The sequence below is a fragment of the Haematobia irritans genome, chromosome 1 (genome assembly GCF_050003625.1).
Source record: "Haematobia irritans isolate KBUSLIRL chromosome 1, ASM5000362v1, whole genome shotgun sequence".
Taxonomy (NCBI): domain Eukaryota; kingdom Metazoa; phylum Arthropoda; class Insecta; order Diptera; family Muscidae; genus Haematobia; species Haematobia irritans.
In genome coordinates this window covers 199,459,245-199,475,474 of record NC_134397.1, presented here as the reverse complement: position 1 = coordinate 199,475,474, position 16,230 = coordinate 199,459,245, and the positions used below count along the sequence as shown (strand labels likewise).

General features: G+C 34.3%; 1 protein-coding gene across 1 annotated transcript in view; it reads left to right on the top strand.

The window, feature by feature from the left end:
• The window catches only part of Osi9 (DUF1676 domain-containing protein Osi9), a 41,559-nt gene that overhangs the window by 9,668 nt on the left and 15,661 nt on the right, over positions 1-16,230 (top strand). Inside the window, exon 2 of the mRNA XM_075288396.1 lies at positions 138-393. Within this exon, the coding sequence (XP_075144511.1) occupies positions 138-393 (256 nt within the window). The remainder of the gene's footprint in view (positions 1-137; positions 394-16,230) is intronic.

Below are 16,230 nucleotides of genomic sequence, written 5' to 3'. Positions count from 1 at the left end.
TTTTCAAATATTGAATTTACATTCAGTTTAAACCCACTCACAACTACATCCATTTATACCCGCACAGCATATTGATAAACATTAATCTTTATTGGTCTCTCTTTCTCTCTCTCTCTTTATTTGTTACTTTTAAACAGGAACGTGCCCTCCACTATTTCGATACAGAAAATGGTGATGTGAAATTGACAGAAGGCATTGCTCTGGTGAAAACTGATGACATACCTGTGGGTCGTTCGTTGAATGAAATTTCCTTGCCAGAGGAAAATGAAGCACGAGAAAATGAGGTCGATTCACTGTTGGTTGAACGCATAGCTCGTTTCTTTGGCACACATACTCTGCAGTTCAAGGTACCCAAAGACTCCATACAGGATATGCAACGTGCTTTGGAAGAATGTAAGTACCCATAGTGAACAAAAAGATATTTACAAACATATATCAGGTGTATGAAAAAAGAAATTGCTTGTAGTGTAAATGAAAATATCAAACCAACAAAAAATGGTATTAACTTTCATCTATATGCAAAAAATAATACTTTCTTTGAAGTGAAAGTCTTGACACACAATGTTGCCTTCTGTTGAAAGGACATATAAGCCAATAGAGTTTTTTTGTGCTGATAAGGTTTAAATTGCACGGGGACAAGGGACATATACTCTTCCACAAAGGATTTAAATCTGTTCACACTACTTTAGTAAGTCTTGGGGTTAACTTTGGGCGTGCGGAAGTTATCCTCCATGGACTTGGAACTTTAAGCCTTGGTTGGGGCAAGGTGCAACTTTGAACGAGCATGGTACACTGACAAAAATATTGACCTATATGAGATAAAGATTATGGAAAATTTTAGGACACGCAATTTACACATATATTAATGACAAAATTTACTTAAAAAAGAATTTTAATTAAAATAAAGTTTATAATCTTTCAAATTTTTGAAATTTGTTGAAAACTTTCCTTAAAGTTAAAGTTATGTTAAATTAACTGACACATTGAATTTTTAGATTAATGATAAAAACGCATCAAATATAGGCTAAGACTTGTTTTGATTATTTTACATCTTTAGTTTAAGGTTCATTTGAAATTAAGAAAATATATTTTACTTTGAAGTATCTGTTACAATTTGAATTTTTAAAGTGGTCTTTATTTTTGCGTGAATTGCTATGTTTATATATATTCTCGTAATATATAATACGAGAAAAAAATTAATAAATGATAAATTGTCTGTATTAAAAACCATTGCATATGATAGTATAAAAACGAATTAATTAAAAGAATGCTGATATTTTCGCAATGGAAATTAAATATTTATAGGAAAATTTGCTGATATAACAGACCTTCGAAAATTACCTTTGAATGTCGTCGTTCAAAGTTGTATCACCTAAACAATTTTTATTTTTGCAATAGTAAAAATACTGAACCACAGTCCATTTCTTCTATATGGAGCACTGTTCTTTTCTGCCTTAAATAAAACCCGTTTCGTAGCGAAAATTTAAAATAGTTATGCCGAACATCCTTTCGCATAAAAATTTGGAGTATATGTAAAATTATCATATATTCGTTTCCAAAAGTTGTATTTAATATGTCAAAGTCAAAGGATCTACTTTAGCAAAAAAAAATGAAAAACGTTGCCAAACAGAAGTGGTGCAAAATTGGCGCAGAAGCAATGAAACTGCCATGGGCCTGTCATAGGACGGAAGTCCACAATTTCAACAGCCATTGCACTGAATTTTCATCACTTCTTAAGATAGGGTACGAAAAAAAAGAGCAAAATTTTTCAAATAAAATAAAAACATTTAATTCCATAATAATTCATTTATCCCCATTTTCATGAAGCTCCGTTAGTGCTACGTTAGCTAACGAACTTTTAAACCGTAATATCTACATATCTGGCATCTTGCGTATAACATGTTGGCTGATAAGCCCCCGGTCTGACACATAGATGGCGTCGCTAGTATTAAATGCATATTATTTTTATATAGTACCAACCTTCAAATGATTCGTGTCAAAATTTGACGTCTGTAAGTCAATTAGTTTGCGTCTTTTGTGAAGCAACTTTTGTTATTGTGAAAAAAATGGAATAAAAGGAATTTCGTGTTTTGATAAAATACTGTTTTCTGAAGGGAAAAAATACGGTGGAAGCAAAAACTTGGCTTGATAATGAGTTTCCGGACTCTGCCCCAGGGAAATCAACAATAACATAATTGATTGGTATGCAAAATGAAGTTTATCGGGATAGCAGAGGCCTTAAAGACATCAAAGGAACGTGTTGGTCATATCATTCTTCAATATTTGGATATGCGGAAGCTCTGTGCAAAATGGGTGCCGCGCGTGCTCACATTTGACCAAAAACAACAACGTGTTGATGTTCTAAGCGGTGTTTGCAGCTGTTAACTCGTAATACACCAGAGTTTTTCCGTCGATATGTGATAATGGATGAAACATGGCGCCAAGGATGCTCGCAGGGAAAAAATTTGGCTGCAATGAAGAGGTGATCGCTGAAACTGAGGCCTATTTTGAGGCAAAACCGAAGGAGTACTACCAAAATGGTATCAAAAAATTGTAAGGTCGTTATAATCGTTGTATCGCTCTTGAAGGGAACTATGTTGAATAATAAAAACGAATTTTGACAAAAATGTGTTTTTCTTTGTTAGACCGGGGACTTATCAACCAACCTGTTATATTCCATATGCTAGTTAGAAACTTAACTGCTGAACAATTTTCAGTTAAAGTTAACCGGAGAAAAGATATTTCCATTTTCTTTCTGTTAACTGGCAGTTAAAGCCTAACGGAGCTGCATGAAAATGGCCGTTAAACATAAAAAATGTTCATAACATATACATAAAATAAACCACTTTCAACTCAAGCGAATTTTCTTACAATACTTTATAAGTCATTTGTTTAGAGTTTTTGTGAAAAATGTCATTGAAAGAAGTTTGTTTACATTTAAAACAGAGTACAAAGTGAAGAAGCAACATCGGCGTGCTCTTCTTCGACTCTGATATATAAAGTAAAATACTTTTTAATTAGAAAATAACGGCGTAGGAAAATCTCGTAGTGTGACGTATGTTCAGTTTACTTTTACCATTTATTGAATCGCGTTGGAGTAATATTTTTTGTTATGCATACAAAGAGCACAAAATGAGTACTTAACTAAAAATAGAGCACTTTTGAGTGCTCTTTTGGCCTATCTTGGTTTAAGAACACATTTTGTAAAAAAAGCACATGTGCTCTTAAGATGCGATCTGAATTCAGTGGTTTGGATGTGAATTAAAAAAATTTTGTAATATTTTGACAAATAAATAATTTTTTTTATATTTTTTATGATTTTTAATGTAATAATTTCAAAATTTTGCAATTTTTCTAGAATGGATTTATCATTTCTTTTCGGCATGTAAATAAATTTAACCATTTTATTAATTATTACTCTGTTTTTAACCCATTTTCCAAAATATGGATAAGGCGAGTTATAAAAATTTAAGTAAAATAACTTTCTGCACTGTTAAAAACACTCCAACACTTGGACAAATTCAGGTTTATTTGCTCTTGAAGAAAATACTTTAGAAGGGAATTTCGTTTTCTAAAATTTCGTTCCTGAGGAAAGTATTTTTCTTTGGGTGTGAGTAGTTAAAATAAAGAAATCTTTGGAAGAACATTTTTGGAAGTGCTTTTAAGGTTGTGCCTTTAAAATAACTTCCAAAATTTTTTGGTGCCTTGTTTGCTCTCTTTAAATAGTATTTTTTTTTAACAGCTTGCTTGTGTCCAACAATTGCTCTATAAACAGAATTGCTTGACTGTGTGCGTTGATGCTCCAGCAATAAATGTGTGTTGATTACAATAAGTAACACATGGCTCAGTACGTTGGCTTACAAACTGAATGGTCCGCAGTTCGATTAATAACTAAATAGGTTAGGTTAGATTAGGTGGCAGCCCGATGTATCAGGCTCATTTAGACTATTCAGTCCATTGTTATACCACATTGGTGAACTTCTCTCTTATAACTGAGTGCTGCCCGTCCATGCTAAACTCAATGACAAGGGACCTCCTTTTTATAGCCGAGTCCGAACGGCTGTGGTTCCACATTGTAGTGAACCACATAGAGAAGCTTTGAAACCCTCAGAAATGTCACCAGCATTACTGAGGTGGGATAATCCACCGCTGAAAAACTTTTTGGTGTTCGGTCGAAGCAGGAATCGAAGCCACGACATTGTGTATGCAATGCGTGCATGCTAACCATTGCACCACGGTGGCTACATCAACTAAATAAATCGCGCACGGACGAAAAATACTATTTTCATATGTTTCGGTGAAAAAATTATATTTTTGGAACCATTTATTTTTAGGTGCAACCATATATTTACACTGAAAAAAAAAAATCATGTCGGGTTCCAACGATTGCGTCTTTACTTTAACGCCGAAGATGGGAAATTGGCTGCTGAGAACATCAAACCATTGATGGCGCTAGGTTCCTACTTATCGTTTACGTGTTTGGTTCGACACATAAAAATGCAAATAAAAAGAAATTAAGAGTTGGAAATATATTGGAACAAACGGGAAAATATAAATTTTAATTTATTGCTCAAAATTTAGCATTGTTCAATTCAAAAAATTAAGTTTTTCATTAAACAAAAAATGCAAAAAAAAAAATTACAAACATCGTCGTCAATGCAACATTTGGTATGACGCAAGCCAATTTCCCATTTTCTATTAAAGTGTATTGTCTTTGGTGTTGACAAAACTACAAGAGTAGCTTAACCAACAGAGGAAAAGTATGTTTGTCAAATTTATTTAGGCAAAGCCCTATGGTTGGATGGATGGCCGTTTCGAAAGTACCACATTCATCATCAGCATCGTCTACTTGCCGTAAACCTATCAACAAATTATCAGAATAAATTCGAGTAATTCACAAAACCCAAAGTGAATTACACTTGCACCTCCCGAAAAAAAATTCGATAGTCAGGCTTGCCTAAATAATACAACTTTTGGGAACGGAAATAATGTACTTTTACGTACAAATATTCCATATTATGTTATATTCCAAACATTTTTGCCAGAAAACAAATGTCTGTTATTTGGGACACAAAGTTTAAATACAATAGTACTTGGTATAAATGAAATCGATTGTGATTTTAGATAATTTTGTACTAAAATAATTTTTTTGTGATAAGAAAATTTTACGAAGAAATTGAAAAATCAGTTTTTCAAATATATTTTTTCTTTGCGTACAAAATTGGCTACGAGAACGCTGCTTTTTTATAAATCGTTGTACACAAAAAAAAATTGTTTTTGATTCAATCACGAAATTAATTGATCCAATTAATTTTTTAATTGAAATGTCTTCAATCACAGAAATGATAGTGTCAATTAAAAAATTAATTGGCACACAATTAAAAAATTAATTGACACTATTAAAAAATTAATTGATACTATTAATTTGTGTGATTGATTTTTGTTCCAATTTGTTGAATCAATTTAATTGAATATTTTTTTAAAACTCAATTAAGATTTTAATTGGAAAAATTTTCGTGAATTTTTTTTCTGTGTACTCATCCTGGATATATTATTTGGGCTAACAGGTGATGTTAAATGGAAAAATTCATTTCCTACTGACCTTGTCTCACTCTCGACTAATAAAAATCAATGGGATTTTTTCCACCACATGTAGGTTAAACACCACAAAATGCTTAAACATTAAAAATACAGGAAACTTGAAGTTTTCTCTCTGGAAAAAAATAAATAAACACAGAAATCCTGTTTGGATTTTCTATTACAAGTTACCACACCGCTTTGGATATGGTTCATTGAGAACCTGGTCAATGGTGGTACATACACAAGCTCTCGCACTGATAGTCAATTACTTCGCAGAGATTCACATGTCGTAGCATCTGCTGCTTCTTGGTTGACTGTTTATTTTGAGGTCAGTGTAACGGATAAAATAATTTCTTGCTTTCATCTGGCTAACAAGTTTAAGCGAAACCGTACCGACAACACTGTTACTTGATGTCAGATAAACATCAATGGATGAATGAGACGTTTGTGACGCTTTCGTGTGGTTTCTGCTTCTGTAATTAATTGATGCTCTATGTAGTTTCAATTAAAAGTTGAATTAATGCCGTTTAACAAACTATGTAGAGATTCAATAGAAACTGTGATTAACACCAAAAAGATAGGTGACAAGTTTTTGGCTTATATGACAAAGCAATTTTAATGGGGCGTACTACTATTCAATAGAGCAATGTCTGCGCCGAATTGTGTCACAAAGAAATTATTTGATTGAATCAAAAATGTCTAATTATGATACATACACAATTAAACTATAGTGTCTGGATATGATGAGCTCATTTGAATCTGAAGATGAAATATCCTCAGATACGATATCGTAAATAGACCGAGAGACGATAAAAATTATCTGACCTTTACGGCGAACTAAGAATTGTGCAAGAGTGAAGCAATGCAGAGAGCAAGATGAACACTTAGATTATACTGCGTTTATAAGTGAGACATGCCTCCAAAATGAGCATATAACTGTCGGGAAAAAAATTGAGTGGCGTGAATAAGCTTAGGGTGCTACAATAGTACAATGGGTAGCATACCGAATAGTGTTGCGAAACCCAGCAAAAAAATTGGAAGTTGTTCCACAGACATTTCTTTTAAAGCCCATCCCAGAATCCCCCATAGAGTTTTTTCCACTTCCGATGCAGTCCTTTTGCACAAGTGCACAAACATTTCTTCTAAAGCGCATCTTGGGATCCCCCAATGATTTTTTTCTACTTCCGATGCAGTCCTTGTGGACAAGTATTAGAAAGAACGCAATTTTAAGTGCAAATTTTGGAAAATTAAATTTTACAAAAAAAACAAGTATAAACGGCCGTAAGTTCGGCCAGGCCGAATCTTATGTACCCTCCACCATGGATTGCGTAGAAACTTCTACGAAAGACGGTCATCCACAATCGAATTACTTGTGTTGTGGTATCATAAATCGTTTTCTAAATTGTGTGTTAGTCCATACGTGGTATACATTAAACAAAAAAAGTATGTGTAGGTAAGTCTACAAATAATTACGAATCGATATGGACTTTTGCACGGTACGTAGGGAGCCAGAATTGAAATATGGGGGGCGCTTATATGGGGGCTATATACAATTATTGATATGGACCAATTTTTGTGTGATTGGGGATCGATTTATCTGAGGGTTATATATAACTAGACCGATATGGACCTAGTTAGGCATGGTTGTTAACGGCCATATACTAGCACAATGTACCAAATTTCAACTGACTCGGATGAAATTTGCTCCTCCAAGAGGCTCCAAAACCAAATCTCGGGATCGGTTTATATGGGGGCTATATATGATTATGGACTGATATGGACCACTTTTGGCATGGTTGTTTAATATCATATACTACCACCACGTACAAAATTTCAACCAAATCGGATGAATTTTGCTTCTCCAAAAGGCACCGGAGGTCAAATCTGGGGATCGGTTTATATGGGTTTATATATAATTATGGACCGATTTCGACCAATTTTTGCATGGGAGTTTGAGGCCATATATTAACACCACGTACCAAATTTCAACTGAATCAGATGAATTTTGGTCTTCCATGAGGCTCCGGAGGTCAAATCTGGTGATCGGTTTATATGGGGCCACATCGGTCCATAATTATATATGGACCGATGTGGCCCAATTTTTGCATGGTTGGTAGAGAACATTTACTAACACAATGTACCAAATTTCAGCCGGATCGGATGAAATTCGCTTCTCTTAGAGGCCTCGCAAGCCAAATCGGGGGATCGGTTTATATGGGGGCTATATATAATTATGGACCGATGTGGACCAATTTTGGCATGGTTATTAGAAACCATATACTAACACCATGTACCAAATTTCAGCCGGATCGGATGAAATTTGCTTCTCTTAGAGGCCTCGCAAGCCAAATTTGGGGGTCCGTTTATATGGGGGCTATACGTAAAAGTGGACCGATATGGCCCATTTGCAATATCATCCGACCTACATCAATAACAACTACTTGTGCCAAGTTTCAAGTCGATAGCTTGTTTCGTTCGGAAGTTAGCGTGATTTCAACAGACGGGCGGACGGACGGATGGACGGACGGACGGACGGACGGACGGACGGACATGCTCAGATCGACTCAGAATTTCACCACGACTCAGAATATATATACTTTATGAGGTCTTAGAGCAATATTTCGATGTGTTACAAACGGAATGACAAAGTTAATATACCCCCCATCCTATGGTAGAGGGTATAAAAAAATAGAAAACTAATATAAAAAATAGAAAATTATAAAAAGCGATGCAGTCCTTGTGGACAAGTATTAGAAAGAACGCAATCAGGCTATTTAAAAAAAATAGAAAACTAATAAAAAAATAGAAAATTATAAAAAAGCCAAAAATTTTTGATTTGAACCTGTGCCGTTTGACTTTTTCGCTTCCATGGAAGTTCTTTTGAGAAGGTTTTGCAAATTACGAGAAGTTTTAATATTTTTTTTTTTTTTTTTTTTTTTGATTTTTAATGGAAAAAATATATTTATACGAAAATATATGCCGAAAATAAAAACGGTGCATAACATAAAAACATAATTTTTTAGAAAAATATTTGATAAAAAAATTGCCGCAGGTGAGATTTGAACCTGCGTTTCTTATTTTTTCGTTCATACTAATAAAGAACATCTGGAGAAGCAATTAGAATGTTATTCCTTGGAGTCGTATTACGATCATATCACAAACATTTGAATTGCCTTTCGACGCTTTATGTTCAATGGCGTTTGTAGCTGAGTGTGATAAGGTGTTCTGTTATGGTGCCATCAAACCCAGGTTCAACCCCTGGCCGGAGCGAAAAAGTTTTTCAAATTGTAAAAAATTAGATAATAGGAAATAATAGTATAATAAAAAATATGGTTGAAAAAAAAAATGAAATTGGTTAAACATTTTTTTTTCGCTTTTTAAATTTCTTCATTCAAATTAACTTCCAGGGCACAACTTCTAAAGCAATGCGAAGGATCCAAAAAGGGAGTACTTCTGTCCTATGACAAGTTCATGCAAAATTCATTGGAGATGATCCAAGTTTGCACTACTTCCGGATGACAGATTGGGGATCCAAACTACTTTTTTAGAAGCTCTTTTTTTGCTGGAAGTAACGAGTATTTGATTACAAGTACTTAAGAATTGTACCTCCGCGTGGATTTGAACCTGTGCCTGTAGAGCTTTTCACATCCATTGGGGTTCTTTTGTAAAGATTTTGCAAATTTTAATTAATTTTCTATAGAGGAAAACTATATTTATACAAAAATATATGCCAAATTAAAAACGATGTATATCTTACAAAAAATAATATTTTAGAAAAATATTTGATAAAAAATTCACCCTTGTTGAGATTATACCTACATTCGATTTTTTTTTCATTCATACTAATAAAGATCATCTCGAGAAGTAGTTTGAATGTTATGCCTGGGTGTCAGATTATATCACAAACATTTGAATTGACGCTTCGTGTTCAATGGCGTTTGCGGCTGTTATGGCTCCAACAAACCCAAGTCCGGGTGAAAAAGTTTTTCGAATGATAAAAATTTCAATAATTTGAATATAAAAGTGTAATGAAAAATATTGATAAAAATAAAATGGAAATTGGTGAAAAAAATTATATTTTAGATTATTATTTTAGATCATTCAAATTGGTTTCCAAGAGACTACACTAAAAGAAAAAGTTACGTTCCAATATCGTGAACGGACGGTCATTGTTTCGTTCACGGGCGTTTACGATTTCATGAACGACTTTCGTTTTTCCTTGTCCATGAAAACTCTTAAAATATTCGTTAGACGTTCTAATGGCAACTCCATCGGTGGTGCTACTGCTACAATCCAGGTTCATGTCACTGTAGTGGAACTTTTTATGGTTTGTTTTGCAAATTCGTAACCATTACCATCCGTTTGACCCCACATGTGGGTTGATTCACTTTCATGAACGTATCGTTCTGAAACGTGGAAGCCTTTCATGATTTTATCAATGGGTATAGGAGCGTTTGTAATAATTAAAATATTGAATTGGAGCGTTTCGAATTTAAAGAATCATGCGGATAACAAAACATCCAACTGTTGATTTTTAAACAACGTCTCATGATGATTGCAACATTGGATCTCAAGTAAAAATAATCGATACGCCATAGTTGAAAATGATGGATTTAAAACGAAATAATCAGTCACACACAATGCCATATATATCCTGCGTGAATACGAAGTTAGCGTTTAAAAACTGCAATGAGTCGAAAGTATTTGTAAATATTACGACAGATTGGGGGATATCTGTTTTTGTCGAGACCTGTAATTGTAAAACGGCACATTAGATAAAACTGGACGATGGAATCCACTTTTCTAAAACTTTTAAACTTTAAATTTAAAAAGAAGAGAATTTGCCCAGAATGTCTTTTTTTATATTTCATTTAAAGTAACGAATGCTCAATTTAAAAGTAATGAAAATTTACAACATTAACACCTAACTTCCATAAAAATCTTCGACGGAACAATAATAAGGTATTCTTGCGATGATTTATAATCCGTCCCAGCATTGCGGTGACATTTCTAAATGTACCAAAACATCTCCAAGTGGTTTCATATGTCGTTTGTAATCGACCATCAAATTGAGATTCCTTTTCATTAAGATAAACGGCCGCCAAGCATTGATAAGAGAGAAGTTTACCACCTATGCTAATACAAAAGACTGAAGAAACATCTGCAAAAGTCGACTATTGACGTTGCTATTCTTTGTGAATCTTCATTATAAATAGGGCTACATAAGGTTCCCCTTTAAATTAAAGTCCGACTAAAAGTGACTACTATGTTCGGTTTTCGAGTTGAAAATCACTTTATTTTCGCGATTACTTTTCCTTAAATAATCTAAATTATAAATGAAAACATGCATATTCCTGTAAAGTCTTGCCAAAATCCAGAGAAACAAGAAACTGCGCATCAATTGAGTTATTTTATCTGCTTTATATTGAAATATTTTAATAAAGTAAACGCGAAATGTGAACATAGTACTGACCCTAATCCATCATGGATTGCGTAGAAACTTCTTCTAAACACTGCCATCCACAATCGAATTACTTAAGTTGCGGTAACGCTTGCCGATGGCAAGGTATCTTAAAACCACCTAACACCATCTTCTAAATTGTATGTAAGTCCATACGTGGTATATATTAAATCAAAAAAGATCGATCCAATACGTATATAATTCAGTTTGAAAAAGTAGAAATAAAATTTTAACAAAATTTTCTATAGAAATAAAATTTTCACAAAATTTTCTATAGAAATGAAAATTTTGACAAAATTTTTTATAGAAAGAAAATTTTGACAAAAATTTCTACAGAAATAAAATTAAAAAAAAAATTCTATAGAAATAAAATATTGGTAGATTATTTTTGGCTTGAGTGGCAACCATGATTATGAACCGAATAAAATTTGAACAAAATTTTCTATAGAAATAAAATTTTGACAAAATTTTCTATAGAAATAAAATTCTGACAATGATGAAAATTTTATTATGAACCGAATAAAATTTTAACAAAATTTTCTCTAGAAATAAAATTTTGACAAAATTTTCTATAGAAATAAAATTTTGGTAGATTATTTTTGGCTCTAGTGGCAACCATGATTATGAACCGATATGAACCAATTTTTGTGTGATTGGACCAATTTTGGTATGGTAGTTAGCGACCATATACTAACACCACGTTCCTAATTTGAACCGGATCGGATGAATTTTGCTCCTCCAAGAGGCTCCGGAGGTCAAATCTGGAGAACGTTTTATATGGGGGCTATATATAATTATGGACCGATATGGACCAATTCTGCCACGGTTGTTAAAGATCATATACTAACACCATGTTCCAAATTACAACCGGATTGGATGAAATTTGCTTCTCTTGGAGACTTCGCAAGCCAAATCTGGGGATCGGTTTATATGGGGGCTACATATAATTATGAACCGATGTGGACCAATTTTTGCATGGTTGTTAGAGACCATATACCAATATAATGTACCAAATTTCAGGCGGATCGGATGAAATTTGCTTCTCTTTGAGGCTCCGCAACCCAAATCTGGGGATCGGTTTATATGGGCGCTATATATAATTATGAACCGATGTGGACCAATTTTTGCATGGTTGATAGAGACCATATACCAACACCATGTACTAAATTTCAGCCGGATCGGATGAAATTTTCTTCTGTTTGAGGCTCGGCAAGCCAAATCTGGGGATCGGTTTATATGGGGGCTATATATAATTATGGACCGATGTGAACAATTTTTGCACGGGTGTTAGCGACCATATACCAACACCATGTACCAAATTTCAGCCGGATCGGATGAAATTTGCTTCTCTTTTAGGCTCCGCAAGATAAATCTGGGGATCGGTTTATATGGGGGCTATATATAATTATGGACCGATGTAGACCAATTTTTGCATGGTTGTTAGAGACCATATACCAACACCATATACCAAATTTCAGCCGGATCGGATGAAATATGCTTCTTTTAGAGGCTCCACAAGCCAAATCTGAGGTTCCCTTTATATGGGGGCTATACGTAAAAGTGGACCGATGTGGCCCATTTTCAATACCATCCGACCTACATCGATAACAACTACTTGTACCAAGTTTCAAGTCGATAGCTTGTTTCGTTCGGAAGTTAGCGTGATTTCAACAGACGGACGGACATGTTCAGATCGACTCAGAATTTCACCACGACCCAGGGTGATTTGTTAAGAGCTTGATAACTTTTTTTTTTAAAAAAACGCATAAAATTTGCAAAATCTCATCGGTTCTTTATTTGAAACGTTAGATTGGTCCATGACATTTACTTTTTGAAGATAATTTCATTTAAATGTTGACCGCGGCTGCGTCTTAGGTGGTCCATTCGGAAAGTCCAATTTTGGGCAACTTTTTCGAGCATTTCGGCCGGAATAGCCCGAATTTCTTCGGAAATGTTGTCTTCCAAAGCTGGAATAGTTGCTGGCTTATTTCTGTAGACTTTAGACTTGACGTAGCCCCACAAAAAATAGTCTAAAGGCGTCAAATCGCATGATCTTGGTGGCCAACTTACCGGTCCATTTCTTGAGATGAATTGTTCTCCGAAGTTTTCCCTCAAAATGGCCATAGAATCGCGAGCTGTGTGGCATGTAGCGCCATCTTGTTGAAACCACATGTCAACCAAGTTCAGTTCTTCCATTTTTGGCAACAAAAAGTTTGTTAGCATCGAACGATAGCGATCGCCATTCACCGTAACGTTGCGTCCAACAGCATCTTTGAAAAAATACGGTCCAATGATTCCACCAGCGTACAAACCACACCAAACAGTGCATTTTTCGGGATGCATGGGCAGTTCTTGAACGGCTTCTGGTTGCTCTTCACTCCAAATGCGGCAATTTTGCTTATTTACGTAGCCATTCAACCAGAAATGAGCCTCATCGCTGAACAAAATTTGTCGATAAAAAAGCGGATTTTCTGCCAACTTTTCTAGGGCCCATTCACTGAAAATTCGACGTTGTGGCTCGTTAGTAAGTCTATTCATGATGAAATGTCAAAGCATACTGAGCATCTTTCTCTTTGACACCATGTCTGAAATCCCACGTGATCTGTCAAATACTAATGCATGAAAATCCTAACCTCAAAAGAATCACCCTTTATATACTTTATGGGGGTCTTAGAGCAATATTTCGATGTGTTACAAACGGAATGACGAAGTTAATATACCCATCCTATGATGGAGGGTATAAAAATAAGCAGTGTTAAATAAGACTTCTTCTTTTTCCCTGCATCGGTCCACTTTTCCACAATTCTTAGTCCGCTATAAGACACTTTTTTATGGTCTTTTTATACCCTCCATCATAGGATGGGGGTATATTAACTTTGTCATTCCGTTTGTAACACATCGAAATATTGCTCTAAGACCCCATAAAGTATATATATTCTGGGTCGTGGTGAAATTCTGAGTCGATCTAGGCATGTCCGTCCGTCCGTCCGTCCGTAATTATATACAGCCCCCATATAAACCGATCCCCAGATTTGACCTCCGGAACCCCTTGGAAGAGGAAAATTTAACCGTTTCGGCTGAAATTTGGTACGTGATACTAGTATATGGTATCCAACAACCATGCAGGAATTGGTTCATATCAGTCCATAATTATATATAGCCCCCACTATAAAACGATCCCCAGATCTGGTTGAAATTTGGTACGTGGTGGTAGTATATGATATTTAACAACCATGCCTAAAGTGATCCATATCAGTCCATAATTATATATAGCCCCCATATAAACCTATCCCGAGATTTGGTTTTGGAGCCTCTTGGAGAAGCAAATTTCATCCGAGTCAGTTGAAATTTGGTACATTGTGCTAGTATATGGCCGTTACCAACCATGCCTAACTAGGTCCTTAAGTCCTTATCGGTCTATAGTTATATAACATATAGCCCTCAGATGAATCGATCCCCAATCATACAAAAATTGGTCCATATCAAGTTCATAATTGTATATAGCCCCCATATAAGCGACCCCCATATTTTAATTCTGGCTCTCGACGTACCGTGCAAAAGTCCATATCGATTCGTAGACTTACCTATACATACCTTTTTTGTCTAATATATACCACGTATGGACTAATTCATAATTTAGAAAACGATGTTAAGAAGTTTTAAGATACCACAACCCAAGTAATTCGATTGTGGATGACAGTCTTTCGTAGAAGTTTCTACGCAATCCATGGTGGAGGGTACATAAGATTCGGCCTAACTTACCTCCGTACTTACGCATGAAAAACTTTTAAATAGTCTCTCTCACGAAAATTTTAATAACTCACCATTGAGTCGTATGCTATGGTTTACTTTTGGGAATTCTCAAGTGCGAATAAGAGGTGAAGAGCTTTCGTCGACTAAAATCGGGAAATAGGGACAATCCTGGAATTGTATGAGTAATTTACCTGTGATTAAAATCGAGAGCGTTATTAAACTCCTAATATCATACATTAAAATTAAGCCAACGAAAATGTTCATTGATATAACGAAACATGTTTATGGTATATTCGTAAATAGTACGAAACGTTTAGTTGATTAACACAAATTTCATTACAAAGACGAAAAATTCATTATATTAACGAATTTGTTTCACGGGATCAATTTGAATGACACATTTTGTTAATATAACGAAGTTTTTCTACTAATGTACTCACGCTTACTCATGAAGAATTTATTTTCGTGAATTACAACACTATTCCGATAACCACTGCTCCACGGTGTCAAACTACATTTTTGTTTCTGTTAAATAAACTTTGTTTATTCGGTTCGTGGGCGCCGCAAGCTATGCTATATAAATATAACTTATATGGATAATTATCTATTGATGACCATAACAGGTACATAGCTCAGTGGTTAGTGTGTTGGCTTACAAAGTGCATGGTCCGCGGTTCGATTCTCCGTCCAGGCGAAAGGTAAAAAAAAATTTAATAATTTATAAAATCGTATAATTTCTTCTACATTGTTGGTATTACAGGAAAAGGTGTTAAGAACTAAAAAACCTCGTGGATGTGAGAAGGATGTGAGGGAAAATGCAATTAGCAAGAAAACAATGTTTTTTTTTTGAGTTAGTCTTTATGAAATTGTTCTTACATCCTGGAAAATAATAAACGTTTATCACAAAAAGTATATACTTTTCTTTCAAATACACTTCCTTACAGCGAAAAGCAAATGAGAAACGAACTTTGTTTGTCTAAAATTTCGTTTGGGAGGAAAGAATTTTTTTTGCGTGTATACAAGTTTTGAGACAATCTTAGAAAAATAACATTTTATTGGGCTGGAAAACAAAGTCTTAAAAAAACTTTAAAAATAAACTAAAACGAAATAATTTTTCTCGAATAAAAAAGTTATTTCCATCAAACTTATTTGTATAGTCATTGAATTTTATATCCACGTTTACTGCATACAATTTTTGTGACATACGGGGTTAAAGTAAAATTCATTGGGCTGGAAAAAATTCGTTACAGTTTTTAAAAATAAACAAAATCATAAAATAAGTTAATTTTAGCATCAGTTTAACAAAGAATTTTTTCTCTGCATATGGACGATGTTCTATGGATTTTCTTTTCTTTCTTTCAACATTTTAAACAAAATTAATAAAAATCCATACAATATTTTATACACAAACAAAATGTTAAAGCAAATGTATTAAT